The sequence below is a fragment of the Martes martes genome (assembly GCF_963455335.1).
Source record: "Martes martes genome assembly, chromosome: 5".
NCBI lineage: Eukaryota > Metazoa > Chordata > Mammalia > Carnivora > Mustelidae > Martes > Martes martes.
Window position 1 is genome coordinate 88,743,716 of NC_137892.1, and position 19,535 is coordinate 88,763,250.

The following is a 19,535-nucleotide window of genomic DNA, read 5'->3' on the forward strand; positions in this document are numbered from 1 at the left end:
AATGGTGCAGCTGCACAGAAAACAGTCAGTTCTTCAGAAAGTCAAACATGGGAGTCAGTTATCATAGGGCCTAGCAATTACACTCCTTAGGTATATACGCAAGAAAACTGAAAAGAAATTTCTTTTTTTTTTTAATATTTTTTAAATTTATTTGATAGACAGAGATCACAAGTAGGCAGAGAGAGAGAAGGGGAAGCAGGCTCCCTGCTGAGCAGAGAGCCCAATGCAGGGCTCGATCCCAGAACCCTGAGATTATGACTTGAGCCAAAGGCAGAGGCTTAACCCACTGAGCCACCCAGGCACCCCTAAAAAGAAATTTCACGTAAAATTTATACACAATTGTTCACAGCATCTTTATTTATAGGCCCCAAAATGTATAAAGAACTGATGAACAAAATGTGGTATATCCACAAAATGGAGTATTTTCCCAATGGAGTACTGATATAAGTTACAACAAGGTAGAAACCTTGGCAACAATATGCTAAGTGAAAGAAGCAAGGTACAGAAGACCTCATATCGTATGATTCCATTTATACTAAATGTCCATACTAAGCAAATCCAAAGACAAAGGCATATTAGTGGTTATCAGATAATGTGGAGTGGGGGCAGGAGGATGGATAGGAAATGACCGCTAGTGGGTACAAGGTTTTGTTTGGGGGGAGGGGGTGGTGATGAAAATGTTTTCAAAAGACAGTGCTGGTAGTTGTACAACTTTGTAAATACATTAAAAGCCACTGAATTGTACATAAAGAATGAACCTATGATATGTGAATTATATTTCAATTTTTAAAACCCTGGGAATTTGAATTTGAAAAGTACTTTGGAAATCCGTTCAATTTCCTATTTTGATAAATGCACTATGGTTATGTAAGAGAATATTCAGGGAATGTAAACTCAAGAATTTAAGGGTAAAGAGGCATGAGGTATGCAACCCATTTTCAAATGATTCAGAAAATAAATTATTCATTTATTTGTTTATAGAGAGAGAATAGGACAATATGAACACAACTGGTGAGTCTTGGTAAAGGATATATGGAGGGGAGGGAGTTACTTGTACTACTCTTCCAACTTCCCAATAAGTTTCAAATTTCAAAATAAAAAGTAACAAAGGAAGATAATGTAACCAATATAATTGGACTATTGCCCCTTTAGGGATCGTTTTTTGATAATGATAGTTTGTCTCACCTATGTAACTGAATTTTGCCACTGTACAATTTTTAAAAGACAAAAATAAAACTGTAGAGATATAGCAGAAGAATAAGTAAACAGAGGAAAAACATCAATTAGAAGCTGGTAAGAGCTGAAAGTCCTTCCAAAGTGTACCACTCAAGGTTTCAACTGACAAGGTCAAACCTTTACTTTCTGACTAAGATTTCATAAAATGTTTACATGAAAATTTTTTCAACTCTACATCATTAAAGAAAATATTAAGGTTCATTTACCCTGCTTTAATACTATACTGAGATAATTTTTTTTAAAGATTTTTATTTATTTATTTATTTGACAGACAGAGATCACAAGTAGGCAGAGAGGCAGGCAGAGAGAGTGGAGGAAGCAGGCGCCCTGCTATGCAGAGAGCCGGATGTGGGGCTCAATCCCAGGACCCTGGGATCATGACCCGAGCCGAAGGCAGAGGCTTTAACCCACTGAGCCACCCAGGTGCCCCAAGATAATTTTTTTTAAACTGAATTTACCACTAGTGATATAAAGGATAAAACATGTTCTTCCTAGCATTTAATCAATACACAAAGCATTGTGATCAATCACAAGTTAGACAATATGAGAATGAATCAGGAAAAAATGGGGATTATATTTCAGAAACATTGACTCATCTACACTATTCCACATTAACTGGGTTCAATGCCCTTAGGGAAGACACCACTGAGTGCTCACACAGCCTCTCCCTATTACAGATGACTTTTATTATTTTGTCAGACTCAAACCTTTTGATTTGGTAATATCTAATGCAATAATACAATTAAGATTTCTTTAAAGATTTTATTTATTTTAAAAGAGAGAGAGAGAGGGAGGGGAGGGACAGAGGCAGAGGGAGAGAGAGAAACCCAAGCAGACTCTATGCCAAGCAAAGATCCTAATGTGGGGATCCATCCCACCACACTGAGATTATGACTCAAGCCAAAATTAAAAATTGGACACTTAACCAACTGAGTCACCCAGGTGCCGCAACACAATTACATTAAGATTTGCATTAAAACAGGGGCGCCTGGGTGGCTCAGTCAGTTAAGTATCTGCCTTTGGCTCAGGTCATGATCCCAGAGTCCTGGGATCAAGCCACACATTGGGATCCCTACTCAGCGGAGAGTCTGCTTCTTCCTCTCCCTCTGCTGCTCCCTCTGCTTGTGTGTTCTCTCAGTCTGTCAAATAAATAAATAAAATCTTAGGAAAAAAAAAAAGATTTGCATTAAAACTTGTTCTCAAAGTGATCTACAGATTCAGTGTAATTCCTACCAAAAGCCCAAGGGCCATTTTGGCAGAAATACAAAAACTCATCCTAAAATTCATGTGGAATTTCAAGGGACCCTGAACAATCTTGAAAAAGAAGAACAAATTTGAAGGACCAACACTGCCTGATTTCAAAACTTACTAGAAAAGTTGCAGTAATCAAATCAGAGTGATACCGGTATAAGACCAACATATAGACTAATGGAACAGAACAGACACGCCAGAAAGAAACCCTCCAACATATGGTAAATTGATTTTCTTTTCTTTCTTTCTTTTTTTTTTTAAAAGATTTATTTGTCAGAGAGAGCACAAAGCAGGGGGAACAGCAGGCAGAGGGAGAAGCAGGCTCCCCCCTGAGCAAGGAGCATGAAATGGGACTTGATCCCAGGACCCTGGAATCACGACCAGAGCAGAAGGGTCAACTAAGCCAACCAGGCGTCCTGGCAAACTGATTTTCAACATGGATGTAAAGACCAGTCAATTGGGAGATGATAATGTTTTCAACAAATCATGCTGGAAAAAATGGATACCCATATGCAAAAGAATGAAGTTGGACACTGATCTTATATTGTATACAAAAATTAATTCAAAATGGATCTAAGACCTAAATTAAGAGCTAAAACTACAAAACTCTTAGAAGAAAACATTGGAAAAAAAAATCTTCATGACATTGGATTTCACAACAACTTTATGCATATGACACCAAAAGTACAAACAAAAGAAAAAATAGGTAAACTGGACTTCCTCAAAATTAAAAACTTGGAGGAATGAAAGGCCACTATCAACAGAGTAAGAAGGCAACCTACAGAATGGAAAAAAAAATAGGTGCAAATTACATATATGATAAGTAATTAATACCCAAAGAACATCTATAATTAAACATTGAAAAAGCAACCCAACTAAAAATGGGGATAGCAGTGCACTTGGGTGGCTCAGTAGGTTAAGCGTCTATCTTCAGCTCGGGTCATAACTCCAGGGCCCTGGGATCAAGCCCTGCACAGGCTCCCTGCTCAGTGGGGAGCCTGCTTCTCTCTCTCACTTTCCCTCTGTGTACTCTCACTCTCAAATAGAAAAACAAATCTTTAAAAATAATAATAAATAAACAAATATAAATAAAAATGGGGATTGGATTTGAACAGACATTTCTCCAAAGAAGATATACAAATGGCCAAAGGCACTTAAAGATGCTCAATATCACTAATCATTAGGGAAATACAAATTAAAACCACAATGAGATACCACATCACACAAATCAGGATGGCTATTGTCAAAAACAAAAACAAAATAAAAAACAAGTATTGGCTAAAATGTGTGGCAATTGGAACCCTTGTGCAATTTTGGTCAGAATGTAAAATACTATAGCTGCCATGGAAAAGAGTATGGTAATTCCTCAAAAAATTAAAAACAGAATTACTATATGATCCCACAATCCCACTACCATACTCAGAAGAACTGAAAGCAGGGACTTAAATAGATATTTGTACACCCGTGTTCATACAAGCATATTCATAACTACCAAAAGGTAAAAACAATCCAAGTGTCCATCAACAGATGAATGGATAAACAAAATGCAGTATATACATACAACGGTATAGTATTCAGCCTTCAAAAGGAATGAAATTCTGACACATGCTACAACATGGATGAACCTTGAAGACATAATGCTAAGTGAAACAAGCCAGTCACAAAAAAGAGAAACACTGTATGATTCCACTTATTTGACATACCCAGAGTAGTTAAATTTACAAAGAAAGAAAGTAGATGGGGCACCTGGGTGGCTCAGTCAGTTAAGCAGCTGCCTTCAGCTCAGGTCATGATGCCAGGGTCCTGGGATGGAGCCCTGCGTTAGGCTCCCTGCTCAGCGGAGAGTCTGCTTCTCCCTCTCCCTCTGTTTGCTGCTCTGCCTACTTGTGTTCTCTATCTCTCTAATAAATAAATAAATAAAACATTAAAAAGAAAGAAAGAAAGTAGAAATGTGGTTGCTAGGGGCTGGGGAAGGGTAGATGGGGATCAATACAAAATCTGGGAAGATGAAAACATTCTGGAGATGGCTGCTGGTGATGGCTGCACAACAATGTGAATGTACTTAATGCCACTGAACTGGACCCTTCAAAATGGTTAAAATGGTAAATTTTATGTTATGTATATTCTAAGAAAACTTTAAAAATGGTTAAAATGGTCAATTTTGTCTCTGTATATTTTGCTACGCACACAAAAACAGAAACAAAACTTGTTCTCAATCTAACTGTCCTCATTACAAACTGTTAAACAAATCAAACTTACCTTGGCAACTTAATAAACTGTTCTCCTGTACAATTCTTTGGTTCTTAAGGCTAATCCCTGGGGGTATACTTGCCTTTCTCTTTTCAAAATTGCTCACTAATGTAGGTAAATCAAACAGCCAGGATACACTAGGGTATCTACTTGAAAAAAAAAAAAAACAAGAACAAAAGCAAACACCTTTTCTACTACTGAAAACATCCATTAAGGGAAAAACTTTATGAGAACAGAAGTGTACTTAAAGGAAGAAGATCAAATGTGCTCTTTGACAAACAGCTGCTAAGTTTCAGTCTAGCAAGAAAAACAGAGCTTTATATACAAGTTTACTTTCTTCCTGGTTTAGGTAAAGTTGGCCAGAAAAAGGCAAGCCAATCAATCATCACAAGGCAAATGATCTTCATTCACAGGAACTATACACCAACTACCAAAAGAACAGCACCTAAACTTTAATTTCTACAAGTTAATTAGAGTGTAACAATATACAAAACCAACACTTTCCATATTGGCAAAGGTGCAAAATTGGGTTTATGCCTTTCTATATCAGTAGTTTTAATATTTATTTAATTCTTTTAAGATGAATAAACTTTTCAAGTAAGTTCAATTACAAAATTACCTTAGAATAGTGCTCTTCCTGTACTCAATGGTATACTTCTTTTAATTTTATTTATTTATTTGACAGATGAATATGACAAGTAGGCAGAGAAGCAGGCAGAGAGAGAGGAGGAAGCAGGCTCCCTGCTGAGCAGAGAGCCCGATGCGGAGCTCGATACCAGGACCCTGGGATCTTGACCCGAGCCGAAGGCAAAGGCTTTAACCCACTGAGCCACCCAGGCGCCTCCTCAATGGTATACTTTTAATTGCCTTCTTAATATACTGATCTACACAGCAGTCACCAATTTCATGAAATAATATAAAACTTTTCAGGCTGGGTTATGGACACTGAGAAGGGTATGTGCTATGGTGAGTGCTGTGAATTGTCTGAGACTGATGGTTCACAGACCTGTACCCCTGAAGTAAATAATACATTATATGTTAATTTAAATAAATAAATAAAATAAACTTTTCCACCAAGGTCAACTATGGACTATGTGCTAGTTTGAGACAGGCATGTCTTAAGCAACTAAATAAATTCATTGGTACAATGCACCAAAAAAGGAACAATCAGCAGGACAAGTAAAATAACTAGAATGGGAGTCAGATGACCTATTTTCTACTACAAATTAGCTGTGTTATCCTGGGCAAGTCACTTAGCTCAAATGTGTCCAGACTTGTAAGGCTTTGCCCAGGGTCCCAACATGAAGTTTCTAATTTGATATTTTGTCAAATATGGGTATCTTAAAAAATTCATTTCATAACAGTAAGAAGAGCATTATCTCAAAATAGAAAAAAAGCACAGAAAAATAGCTTTATAAGTTCATTACATTGTCCTTACTTTTCTCGTTTCACTTTAATGAAAACTTCTTCAGGGACTAAGCAAGCATTTATTGGAGAAACAGTATTTTGTAACCCAAACTGCCTCTATTTCTTAATCTGAAGAAGTAAAATAATAGCATGGGTTCTGGATTCAGTACTAAATTCAAATCCTAGCTTTACCACCTACTAGCTGTGTAACATTTTAACCCATTTTTTTGGGTTTTGTTTTATGGATTCATCATTTCCCTGAGCCTACATTATAAAAATGCAGACATCTACCTCAAAGGGGTATTGAAACAAATAATGAAAGTATCTAGTACAGTACTGGCACATAATATGCATTCGGTAAATGGTAGCAGTTACCTAAAAAGAAGATGAAATAGGATTATCACCAAGATTCTATGACTTTATAGACATGCAACAGAAAAGGAAAACTATAAATAATAAAGCCCAAGAAGATACATATATTGAAATAGTTAGGGGGACCTGGGTGGCTCAGTCCTTAAGCATCTGCCTTTGGCTCAGGTCATGATCTCAGGGTCCTAGGACGGAGCCCCACATTGGGTTCCCCGCTGGGGGAGCAGTCTGCTTGTCTCTCTCCCCCTGCCCCTCCCCCTGCTCTTGCTCTCTCTCTCAAATGAATAAATAATCTTAAAGAAAAGAAGAGAATGGAAAAGAAAAGAAATATGGTGCTTGGGTGGCTCAGTTGGTTAGGTGTCTGCCTTCAGTTCGGGTCATGATCTCAGGGTCCTGGGATCGAGTCCCACACTGGGCTCCCTGCTCAGCAGGGAGTCAGCTTGTCCCTCTGCTCCTCCTCCCACCCACCCCTCCCCACTTGTTCTCTCTCTCACTCTGTCTCTCTCTCAGGAAATAAATAAAATCTCAAAAAAAAAAAAAAGAAAGAAAGAAACAGTTAATTTATAATGGGTTAAGAAAAGGAATTTTTTAATAATGGGTAAAAAAAGGAACTGATTTTATTTCTTATACTTTTGGTTATGTAGGAAGGTAGATTCGGTAAAAAAACCAAAAAAAAGGTAGACTCTTTTTACTTGCTAACTCAAGACCAGTACTTTTTAAAAATTGCTTTGCTTTCTCTTTAAAGCAAAATATTTTATTTACCTAATCTATCATTGAATCAGGCCAGAATTAGTTTTCAGAGGTTATCTAGTGCATTTTCACCTTACTACCAGATAGACTCAGGAAGGAATATGCTTAAACTCATCTCCAATGCTTCATTCTTAACATGTTTTATCACTCTGATTAGAAAAAGTCTAAATCCTTCTCAAATTTACCACTTAGAAATCTCATATATAGAGTATGTTATATTTGGTATAATAATAGGGAAAATAAAAATTCATACTTGTATTTCCACAAATTCTGAAAGGAAGAAAAAGACATTAAAAGTGTAGAGGGCAGGATATTTGGGACGGGTTATTTCAAGATTTTTCACTGTATTTGCCTTTATGTCACTGTGACTCACAAATTGTACACATGTAATCACCTATTGAAATGTACTAAATAGGGGCACCTGGGTGGCTCAGTAGGTTAAAGCCTCTGCCTTCAGCTCAGGTCATGATCCCAGGGTCCTGGAATCGAGCCCCATAACGGGCTCTCTGCTCAGCAGGGAGCCTGCTTCCCCCTCTCTTTCTGCCTGCCTCTCTGCCCTCTCTCTCTGCCTGCCTCTCTGCCTACTTGTGATCTCTGTCAAATATATAAACAAAATCTTAAAAAAAAAAAAAAAGAAATGTACTAAATAATAACCATAAGAAAACCTCCCATCCTTCAAGTTTCACAATAAGGTTTTCCTCCATCCAAATCTAATCAACTTTGGCTTGACCCACCATTCATATAACCATACTTATCAATACATCATTTTATATGTAAAGTCTTCTTTTTTAAAAGGTTTTAAAATTTATATATTTGACAGAGAGACAGCAAGAGAGGGAATACAAACAGGGGGAGTGGGAGAGGGAGAAGCAGGCTTCCCGCTGAGCAGGGAGTCCAATGCAGGGCTCGATCCCAGAACCCTGGGATCATGACCTGAGCCAAAGACGCTTAAGGACTGAGCCACCCAGGTGCCCCATGTCTTAAGGCTTCAATGAATGAAACTTGTATAAGGTTGATACTCATGCAATATAACAAATTGTTACAGTAGTAACATGTAGCTTTTCCTTCTGTAAACATTTCCAGTGTCTCCAAAGTTGTTCACTAGTATACAAAGTATTATTTCCTATTTTATCACCACTACTGATAATTTATGGAATAAAGCACTTTCTACCTTGAACAAAGTCCCCATCAAAATTTTTTAGAAATTTATTTTCATGAACAATAAATGAATTTTTCAAAAACAATAGAGTATTTTAAGTGAAAGTTACTCAAAATGATAAACTTACTGCAGAAAATTTACAGCATTTAACTTTTCAGTACCCTCCTTCAATTTCTCTCTTGTCTAGATTACAAGCACAAGCCTTGAGATGCTATTATAAGCAGTGACTCACCTTGTTTACCTAAAGTTTGAATACAGAGTATTCGTGACAAAATTGCCATCCCTGCTGATAAGAATGGACTCTAGACCAGTGGTTTTCAACCAGGGGTGAGTTTGTCCCCAGGAGACATTTAATAATGTCTGGAGACATTTATGGCTCTCACAACTGGATGGGTTCTACTGGCATCTAGTGGGTAAACGCCAGGGATGTTTTTAATGCACAGGACAGCCTCTAACAACAACAATTATCTGGACTAAAATGTCAGTATGTTGCTGTTGATAAACCTTGTTCCAGATTACAGATTACAAGTAACTCTAAAGCAAATGATACATCTCCTCAACTAGAGAAAATCAAAAGAGAAATTCTGTATGGCTGTACTTTTGCCTCTAAAAATAATTTTCAAGGAAAAAAAAATCCCTACAAAGCTTTTGCTATAATTTGCTATAAATTACTGTACACAGTGTTTGTGTGCTTCTACCTAATTACAAGTAAGGCACATGCCTCAAGATAAAGAAAAAAACCTCAATATGATAAAAACCTATGCTGTCTAATTGGGTATCTATCTTTAAAGTATCTGTATATAAACAAATACACACACATACATAGGTTTATATAGGCCCAGAAAATTTTCAAAAAAAAACAAAAAAACACAACTGTAATATTGGTTATCACTGAAGAATGGGATTTGAAGGATCAGTGGGAATGAAAGGACTTCTACTTTGCACCTTATATCTAATACCTACACTGTTGAATTTTTCAACATGAGACTATATGACTTTTATCATTTTAAAGGGTGGGGTGGTACCTGGGTGGCTAAGTTGGCTGAGCATCTGCCTTCTGCTCAGGTCATGATCCTGGGGTCCTGGGATCGAGACCTGTGTCAGGCTCTCTGCTCCTCGGCGAGCCTGCTACTCCCTCTCTCTCTGCCCCCACCACCCTCCCCACCCCCAACTCGTGCTCTCTCTGTCTCTCTCACCCGCTCACTCTCTCAAATAAGTTAATAAAATCTTGAAAACAAGAAGTTAAAAGGAGAATATCATGCATACATATGCATACACACTTATGACAGAAAAATTAATTCATAAACCTCACAAAGTCTTTCTTTTAGGTTGTTTTCTTCTTTTTTACTTGCTTAAAAAAGACTACAAACCTAAAAATCAATATTTAAAAATTGTTTTTTTAAAGAATTTTCAACCTGATTTCTATTCTAAATAGTACATTTCAATAGGATCCAATGCAAGTTCTGATTTCTATTCAAGGCCTTGGACAGCTAAGGAGCATTCTTGCTATGCCTGAAGAAATATAAAACAAATATATTTACCTATGTTTAAAACAACAAGAACCAAAGATCCTAAATGGTGGCATTCTCTAAGCTAGTATAATTCTAATAAAAAATTTACAAAAAGACCCAAGCCCATTCCTTAAGCTGAAAGGTCTTTTGACTTAGCCAGCAAGGGAAAACAGCTTGTTTTTTCTTAGCTATAGGCTCTCACAATGAACAAATAAGAGGTCCTTAGAGTATCTATGCCTCTGTACACCAAATATATAAGACTTCAACTAATTCTAGAGCAAATAAACTAGGCTTCCACATTTCTTACTTATTTCTCACCAAGTCCTGCCCCATTTGAAGAACAAGACAAATTTCACTCTCAAACTATAAAATGACTCATTATCTTTCTAGATGTCTAAAGTATAAGTACTTGGTTCTAGAACACCTAGGGAAGACAAAAATAAAGATTTTAGCATTATTCATCAAATGCCAACTGGGTGAGTATTTTTTGAACAACATTATGATCTCTTCATACTGGAAGTTCAAAGGCAATGATAGGGGAGAAGACGGCTAATACTTTAAAAGAGAAAAGAAAAAAAAGGAAGAAATCTGCTTGGGCAAAATATGTCATTTCACTCACAAACACATAGACTATCCTCTACCACACATACTGTAAAGACCAGATACTCCAGGAATTTCTTTCTCTATGTGATATGGGAGAAAGAAGTCATAAAAACAAAATTTCCTTTTTCTACAGGTTAAGAAAGGATCTATATACACCCTGAGCAACATCTTAGACTAAGATAAAGTCTCCAGGTATCCCAGACACATTCATTCCAAAAATGAGGCCCACCGATATACACTTAATACCTAAATCCTTTTTAGGCACAGAAAACTTAAATAACAGGTAACTAAGGAGTTCTACCACTAGCCTAAATGGTTACAAGAATCATCAATAAATAACTTCCAAAATAACCATCAAAAAACCAAAAAGGTACGATTCTGCTCACAGCTTTAATCACATGGTATGGGGAATCCAAATGAAATACAGTAAGCTAGAGAAAGAGAGAGAGAGAGAGAGAGAGAGATGCTGTGTGTGTGTGTGTGTGTGTGTGTATACAAGCCTCATAGAAATGGTTACTTCAAAAGCTCATTTCCCAGATATAACACATAAACCAAAGTTGTTAGAAATTTATGACTTTGGAGGCTCACTTGCACTCTACCTCTGAAAAAATTTAAACGTATTATTTATGTAAAAGTGCATTAGTGATCTTTCACATTACCTATGATAATTATGTAAAAATGGTCCAAAAAATCAAGGACATTACTTTTAGACAAAAGGAAACCTTTTCAGTCTCTCTTACAAGTTAGGGAAGAAAAAAAGAAAAAAAAGGACTCTATCTTTAAAATCTAAAAGTATTCCCACTTTGCTTTGTAGGTAAAAAGTACATGTGTTTTAGGTTCCTCTCTCATCCACTTTCATTGAAAGGATGAAAGTCGTCCATAAGCACAAGATTGGAGGTGCTCTGGAGACTCTCCCCATAACTGCCTACTCAAATAAAATCCTGTCCCACTTTGACTTAGAAGTTAATTCTCTTAAAGTGAAATTCAAAGATACAGACATTCAAGGGACTAGCTTCCTTACAACCCACACACTATTTTTTCCAAAGTGAAATGTTGGAGTGAAATTGTACTAACATTTTAAAACTAAATGAACCCCTGTTCAGACATGGTAAGACAATGTAGAATGGTAAGACAATGCACTAACTGTATTCTGCAACCCACAAATAGTTTCTTATTCCTCTCAAATACAACAGCCAGGATAGTTGTACACAGAGAAATCTCTGTACTTTAGCAGCAAGATCAGAGGCTAAAATAATTGGTCATAGGGGAATGAAGGAGGCACCTTAGAACCAAAATAGAATACTCTGGGCACTTAGAACAATAGCCGTCAAGAAACACTACTATATCCAAGGCATGGTCAAGAGATAAAAGTACATATATAATATATCTCCCTGTTCCCTAGGGCCCAAAAGATGACGATGCCTTCCATCCCAGGTTGCTCGGATCTAAAAAGGCACAGTTAAGAGCTAAAGAGTTAAAAGAAATGAAGGATCTGATCATTAATTTCTGCAAAAGCTGTTCAGTGTTTCAACTTCTCCAAGTCTAAGAAATACAGACTTCAGCTATCCAGCTACTCTGAAGTTCAAAGATGCACTGGAATTTCCTTTTCCTGCATAACTTCACAAAAGGTCCCAGGTGCAAGACTCACGTGCTTTCTCAGGCAGGGTAAAAGCAGAGAGCTGCTTCATACTAACATGTTTCAAACTAAAAAAGGAGATTAAGAACACTTCTTTCATACGCAGGTAAGGCACAGGGCAAATAAATGACAGACAAGTCAACTCTGGGGACAGGCATATAGTGGAAATGCCCTTTCAGCGAGCAAGCTCTGTCTCTGTCTCAGTCTCTCTCTCCCTCTCCTGTCTCACTCGCTCTCAGTACCAAGGGCAGGGACTCTGGCAAGACCCCGCCCCCCATCTCCAAAGCGGGGTGGGCGGGAGGTAGCCAGAGGAGTCCTTGTTCCCGCGCGAAGCTTAGAGACCAAAGGACTCCCCATTGTGGGTCTACGGATGGTGACGCGAACCGGTCCGGCTCGAGCCGCCGGCTGAAGAGTAAGCTGAGGGCGCACTAGGCCCGCACCGCTGCCACTGCCGCCATGGAGCCGATCGCTGTCAGAGAACGGCTCCGCCCGGGGAGCCAGAGGATGGCCCAGGCCCTGTGCCGGCCCAAAGAGAAATCATGCCTCACACTGTACGGAAGGCGGGGGTCCTGGAAGCGTACCTCGGACACCTCGTCCTCGTCGCTGCCAGAGGCACCACCTCCACCCCCGGTCCTCAGCACCGCAGCCGCCAACTTGAAATCCAGCGCCGCGTCTCCTCTGGCCGCACCGCTGCCGCCGCCACCGACGCCCGGCGCGGGCCCGGCCTCCCCAAAGAGTCTCACGGTGCGAATCCCCAGTCCGACCCCTCCCGGCGGAGGCGGCTCCGAGGCCCCGGCTGGGGCGGATCGCGGAGCCACCGAGTCCAGGTCCTCCTCAAAGGAGGTGCCGCCGCCTCCGCCATCGGTCAGCATGGTTCGCACGCGGAGCCGGAGACGCTGCCGAGTCACTCGCAGCCACCGCCGCCGCCGATCCCGGGAACGAGAGGAACAGCAGGAGGAAGAAGCTTCTCCTTCCCCCCGTCCCAGCAGCGCCACTAACTTCTCACTGCCTAACCTGCTGCCTCCCGCCCCCCACACTCGCCACTGGCTGCAGCTCCCCAGCGGCTGCAGATCATTGGCCAAGGTGACCCGTCGCTCAGGCTCTTCGTCACGCGCCGCTTGCTGGCTCGCGGCCCCCAAGCTGCGTTGACCCACACAGGCCTAGGCGGTTGCGAACACCCGCCTTCTAGTCCCCACGCGCCGACTTCCGGTTCTTTTCTACGTCTATTGGTCAGCCTCTCTCACTACCTCGTCACGACCTTAAAGTGGATTAGTTCGCCTTGTGGTCAGTCATAGTGACCCCTGACAATAGGAGGCTTCATTGGCGCCACGAAGTGTCGATCACTTTGTCACAGGACGTCGCGTGCTACAATTGGCCCACAATAGTACCATTCATCCCGCCCCCATCTGAGGTGACGGGAAAGGGCTGGGGAATTTCCACTTCTGATTAAAATGACCGCAGAGGTGACGACCCGCAAGAATTGATAAAATTTGGAGCAGAATTCACCCGGAGTTTGGTGGGGTTTATCTGTCAAGGATGCAAGAGGCGCGGAGGTTACGAAGCTCCCACCTGTCGCTCCCCGCCGGACGCGGAGACTGAGGCCGGAGAGTTGCTGCATGGGGATTGGAGGAGAGAAGCAATCCGTCTCAGCGCGTCTCCACCTTCCTGACAGCCCCTGGTTGGAGGAGCGAAGCGTCAGTCACTGAAGCGGTCGCTCCTTCTGGGACAGGTGAGATTGTGTAACCTATGCCTCTGGCTCTTTGGGCGGGTGTAGGGGGCTGGGAAAGGCGAGGAGGCAGGGCTGTTCTTGCTTGGCGCCTCCAGCCTTTCTGAGGGGAGCCTGGCGCACGAAGCTGAGGGGACCAAGGGGGCACTGCTTGGGATGTGGCTGCCCCGAGGCGATTCCGCTCGCCCGCGTGCCGGGACGTGGCTGGGTGAGGCAGTTCTACAACCTGCCGCCGGGATGGCCCCGGGGGGCCGCGTTCTCTTGCTTGTGGAAGGCGGCGGGCCTGAGGGCTGGACAGCGCCTTGCCTCAGTACTGGGAACTGTCCCACCGAGGAAGGTGGGAAGGCCGCGAACACCTCGAGGAAATCAGACCGCAGGGCGTGTTGAGAGTGCGGGCTCTGGAGCTGTTAGGAATTCTGGTGCCTCCACTTACTTGCTGTGTGACCTACGGGCGTTCTGTGCTGAATCTCTGACTTTCAGTTCGTTCATCTGTAAAATGGGACCAATAGCAGCACGTCCCTCATTGCGTTGTTGTTTTGAATACGTTAGCATAAGGCGGTGAGCAAAGTGCCAAACTTAAAGACCCATTTTTATTAGTTACTCTTCCTTCAGGAGTCTTCCACCTGCCCCTGGGTCCAGGGGCAACCAAACTAATTCTTGTCATATTTCGGTGATGCAAAACAAGCTAGCTAAGGCAGGTGGCGGGAGTTGGGGGCGGGGGGTCTGGCGTGCGGAGGTGTCTTCCCCCTTCTAAGGATCTGTCTCTGCTTCTATTATCCCTATCTTTATCCCTCTATCTCTTTTGTCAATAAAGAGGGGCTTTAAAATACTCATGCTTCGACAAATCCTATGATCAAAGATCACCAGAGGGGCACCTGGGTGGCTCAGGGGGTTAAAGCCCTACTCGTGCGCTCTCTCTCTCTCTGTGTCAAATAAATAAATAAAATTTAAAAAAAAAAAGTCACCAGAAAGGCGTTTGGTGAAGTTTGTATGGCAAATGTCCTTTGACCCAGAGAATGTGCATGACTTAGGTTGGTTAAAAGCAAAAGATTTGGCACTTCTCCTCTATTGCAACTCTAACAAGGGTCTTTGTATATCTTGATTGTGCAATTTTTAATATTTCATCTACCTTGAACTGTAATCTGAAAATTCTGTAAAGACTATAACACCTGGGTGTTTGGGGGCACCTGGGTGGCTCAGTCGGTTAGACCACCAACCCGTGATTTCGGTTTAGGTCATGAATCTGTCTCATCGGTGGTGAGATCCAGCCGGGGTCAGGCTCCAGCTCAGCCTAGAGTCTGGTTGAGATTCTCTCTCTCCTACTTTCTCTGCCCCTCCCTTCACTCTCTAAAATAAATCAATATGAAATATATATATTTAAATTTTTAAAAATTTGATTCTGCCAAGCTTAAAAAACATTTTGAAGGTTGTTAACATTTCTTTGGCATGGTAATTTCTAATTCTGGCATTTCACATACCAAAAAAAGGAGTCTTTTCTATAAGCAGAATATTTTAGGTGAATGTTCTTTCTAGATAATAAGTTGTAGGAAATGGAAAAAATTATCGTACCTTTCCTACAGAACTATTTTGATACAAATGTCCTGTGTACTGTCTTTAGTTAGAATCTACAGAACTTAATTAGCCTGTCTCCTCAGTGCTGTTTAAATTTTGAAGACACGTGTGACGAGGTCACAAGCCAAACTAATAGCACCAACGAAAGAAACCCAGCTCTGCCCAACCCACTTCAAAGCTGGGTTATCCAGAATTGGTATGGATACATCCCTAGGCAAAAACAGGTATTGACTGGTACAGCATTACAAAGGAACTGCTTGTGAGTCCTACCATTAATACAAAAATAAATTTCTGATGCAACTCCCTGAACAAACTCATTAAATTCTTTGAACAAATGTAATGAATCTCAAGAACAGAGAGAAAGGAAATCTGGGCATATGCATTTTACCCAATATATTTGAGAGAGAACTATATACTCTTTACTCAGTGCCTAGCAATCAACCCTGAGTATAGCCAGGAAAATATGATTGAGCAATAATCTTTGTTTCACCTGGATCTTTACCTGAGACACTTGTTGCCAGGAGTTTGACAACAATTGAGTAATCATTTTAGGATTTAGTAACTCCCAGTATTCTAGATATTGGTGGCTGCTATTGTTGAGACTGTATTAAACATGATTTTAATATTTCTATATACACCACATCATGTGGTATTACAGAAGTGAAAACGGAGAAATCATTCAGTCAATCACTATATCAAGTAATACATTTGGTGAATATATCAAATCACACTCAAAGTATTCAATGTAAAATATCAATAAGTTTAATGTGATTTATTGGGTAATGTTGGTTTTGATATATCATATCTTAAGATGGTATTTGCTAACTATAAAAAGTACACGTACACTGATTTTTCAAATGCTAAATAAGTAGTAGAGAGCAAAATCCCTCTTTTAGGAAATACATATATATGTTAGAAATGAGTATTAGAATAAAATGTTTTCTTCCAAAAAACTAGTGGGAGTATTGATTAAGGAGTAGCTATCGTGTATATCAAAGCACTCTTCCTTTTGACCATTTTCAGACATAGAAGGAAAAGGCAAAAAGAGAAACTGTATATCCCAAGGATTTTTAAAACTTCTAAGGATAATAAAAATCTTCATTTTTTTGCAAGAAATGTGAGATTGACAAATGGAATTGTAGATACAGGGACTTAAGCTACTTTGACTACTTTAACTGTAGTTCTTTCATGTGCAACTTACATTTTCTCAAGACATTTATTTAATTTCTGCATGCCAGTGCATCTCAGTTCAGCCTGTCTATTTAAGGAAGGAAGTAAACCAAAAACTATGTTGTACTTGGATGTTATGTCATTTAACCTTTATAATAAACTTACCAAGATTTCACCCATTTTCTGATGAGGAAGTTGAAACTCCAAAAAGGTTAAATAACTTCCCCAAGCTTATAAGAGCAATGTATGGAAAGGCTAGCAATGTATGGATTTGAATTTATTTCTGCCTGATCTCAAAATCCATGCTTTTTCCACTATATCACATTGATCTCTTGGTACCCTCAAAGGAAGAGGAACTTCATCAATCAGATAAACTGATATAATAATCCAATCATTATATCTTTCTTATAGACCTGCTAATTAGCACTCTAGGTAGAGTTATCCCTGACTGCCACCAAATTTAATATCTTTCTCTTTTTTAACAACTGGAAACACTTAATTTAAAACGTTTTCTGGTTTTTCCAACTGTATTGTTAATTTCTTAGACCATGTAATTTCACATTAAGAAATCTGAATAGTTGATACCTTCATGTGGCCCAAATTTCAAAAAGAATTTTAAAAATATAATAAAAGGAGTCGTTTTGTCCATTATACACTCAGATACCCTCTCATAAGCAAATCATCTTTAGGTCTTATTTATTTATTTATTTATTTACTTACTTACTTACTTAGGGTGGTTTTATGAAAGCATGGGGACAGGACCTGTGAGCAGAAAGAGTTGCCCAAACTGTCTTATTAGGTTTTAAAATATTCTTCTAGAAGGGCACCTGGATGGCTCCATTGGTTAAGCATCCAAGTCTGGATTTTGGTTCAGGTCATAATCTCAGGGTTGTCAAATGGAGCCCCACATCAGACTCTGTGCTGGGCATGAAGCCTGCTTAAGATTCTCTCTCTCCCTCTCTCCCTCTCCCCCTACCCACCCCCCCCTTCCTTAGCCCCTGCCCCCTCCTGTGCACACATGCACACATGTTCTGTCTCTCCAAAAAAGAAAAGAAAAGAAAATAGACCTCTAGAGATTTTTAAATACATAAGCATTTCATATGTGTCAATTTATTTTTTCTCTTTAAACACAATGGCAGCATCTACTATACACTTCTATATCTTGCTTTTCTCACCTGATTTATTCTAGACATATTTCATGTTAGCATGTAAAGAGGTCTGTCATTCTTGTTTACTACTTCATAGTATTCTGTTTACATGATTTATCGTCTTTAGTGTTGAATATTTAGATTATTTCCTTACCCCGCCCTTAACAAACATTGTTACAGATGTGTAGCTTTCTGATCTACTGTCTGTCCTCAAGGAAGTGCTGGGAACATATTAATTTAACTGAGAAATCATAAGCTGAAGGCTACTACTTATTTGAGCTATAGTTGAATACAACTGCAAGATGTCTAGCAACATCTAGGAAGTGGGCATATTTTTAAAAATATGGAGTTATGGCTGCAGCTAGACTACCACACCACACAACCTAAGAAAATTATTCAGAAAGTTTCCTAGAGTTTGTTCTGCTATTGAGCTTACCCTTCCTAAAAAGGGGATGTATATATACACAAAATATCTGCTTCCCTTCTAAAAGTTCTATCCTTCCTGCCTGCCCAACAAAAATGAGCCCAATCAGGATGCCTAGATGGTGCGGTCGTTTAAGCATCCGACCCTTGATTTTGTCTTGGGTCATGATCTTAGGTCATGATCTAAGGATTGTGAGATCAAGCCCTGTATCCAGTGTGTGCTGGGCATGGAGCCTGCTTAAGATTCTCTCCCTCCCTCCCTCCCTCTGCCCCTCCCCCACCAAAAAAAAAAAAAAAAGAAGAAGAAGAAGAACAGTGGGGTCAGTAAGTGGTGTTACTCCATTTGATTATACACCTTTAGTGCCAGAAATAGTTTTTTGGGTTTTTTTTCTGCAAACTTCTAAAACTAATGAGTATATAAATATCTCTTGTGGTAGAATCAGGTTCTCAGCAAAAAAGAGACTTCCTTGGGGCTCTGTCAGAATTTTTTTTTTTTTTTTTTTTTTTTAGGATTTTATTTATTGGGGCACCTGGGTGGCTCAGTGGGTTAAAGCCTCTGCTTTCGGCTCGGGTCATGATCCCAGAGTCCTGGGATCAAGCCCCAAATCAGGCTCCCTGCTCAGTGGGGAGCCTGCTTCTCCCTCTGCCTGTCACTCCTCCTACTTGCTCTCTCTCTATCTAATAAATAAATAAAATCTTAAAAAGAAAAAAAAAAGAAAAAGTAATGTAAAACTGACATTAATAGTAATCATTTCGGGGAGGAGGGGGGTGCCTGACTGGTTCAGTTGATAGAGCATGCCACTCTTGATCTTAGGGTTCTGAATTTGAGCCCCACGTTGGATGCAGAGATTACTTTAAAAACTAAAATCTTAAAAAAAAAACCAAAACAGTAAAAAGGGGTGTCTGGGTGGCTCATTCAGTTAAGCAGCTGACTCTTGGTTTCAGGTCAGGTCATGATCTTAGGGTCCTAGGCTCAAGCCCCATGTCAGACTCCATGCTCAACAGCGAGCCTGCTTAAGTATTCTCTCTCTCCATCTCCCTCTGCTCCACCTCCCACCAGTGTGTGCACCTCTCTAAAATAAAAAATCTTCAAAAAAAAAAATGTTAAGGGTGCCTGGGTGACTCAGTGGGTTAAGCCTCTGCCTTCGGCTCAGGTCATGATCTCAGGGTTCTGGGATCAAGCCCCGCATAGGGCTTTCTGCTCAGCAGGGAGCCTGCTTCCCTTCTCTCTCTGCTCTGCCTCTCTGCCTACTTGTAATCTCTCTCTCTCTGTCAAATAAATAAATAAAATCTTTAAAAAAAACTGTTAAAAAATACTAATTAT

At 40.1% G+C, this 19,535-nt stretch overlaps 1 protein-coding gene across 13 annotated transcripts in view; it reads right to left on the reverse strand.

Moving 5' to 3' along the window:
• The window catches only part of LOC308343096 (ankyrin repeat and KH domain-containing protein 1), a gene marked incomplete at its 3' end in the record, with an annotated part of 131,354 nt that extends 118,060 nt beyond the window's left edge, over positions 1-13,294 (reverse strand). For all 13 annotated transcript variants that reach the window (XM_080804001.1, XM_080804006.1, XM_080804000.1 and 10 more), the window contains exon 1: positions 12,754-13,294. In XM_080804001.1, coding sequence (XP_080660127.1) covers positions 12,754-13,044 — 291 coding nt within the window. In that variant the 5' untranslated portion in view covers positions 13,045-13,294. The remainder of the gene's footprint in view (positions 1-12,753) is intronic.
• Between the last annotated feature and the right edge of the window lie 6,241 nt (positions 13,295-19,535).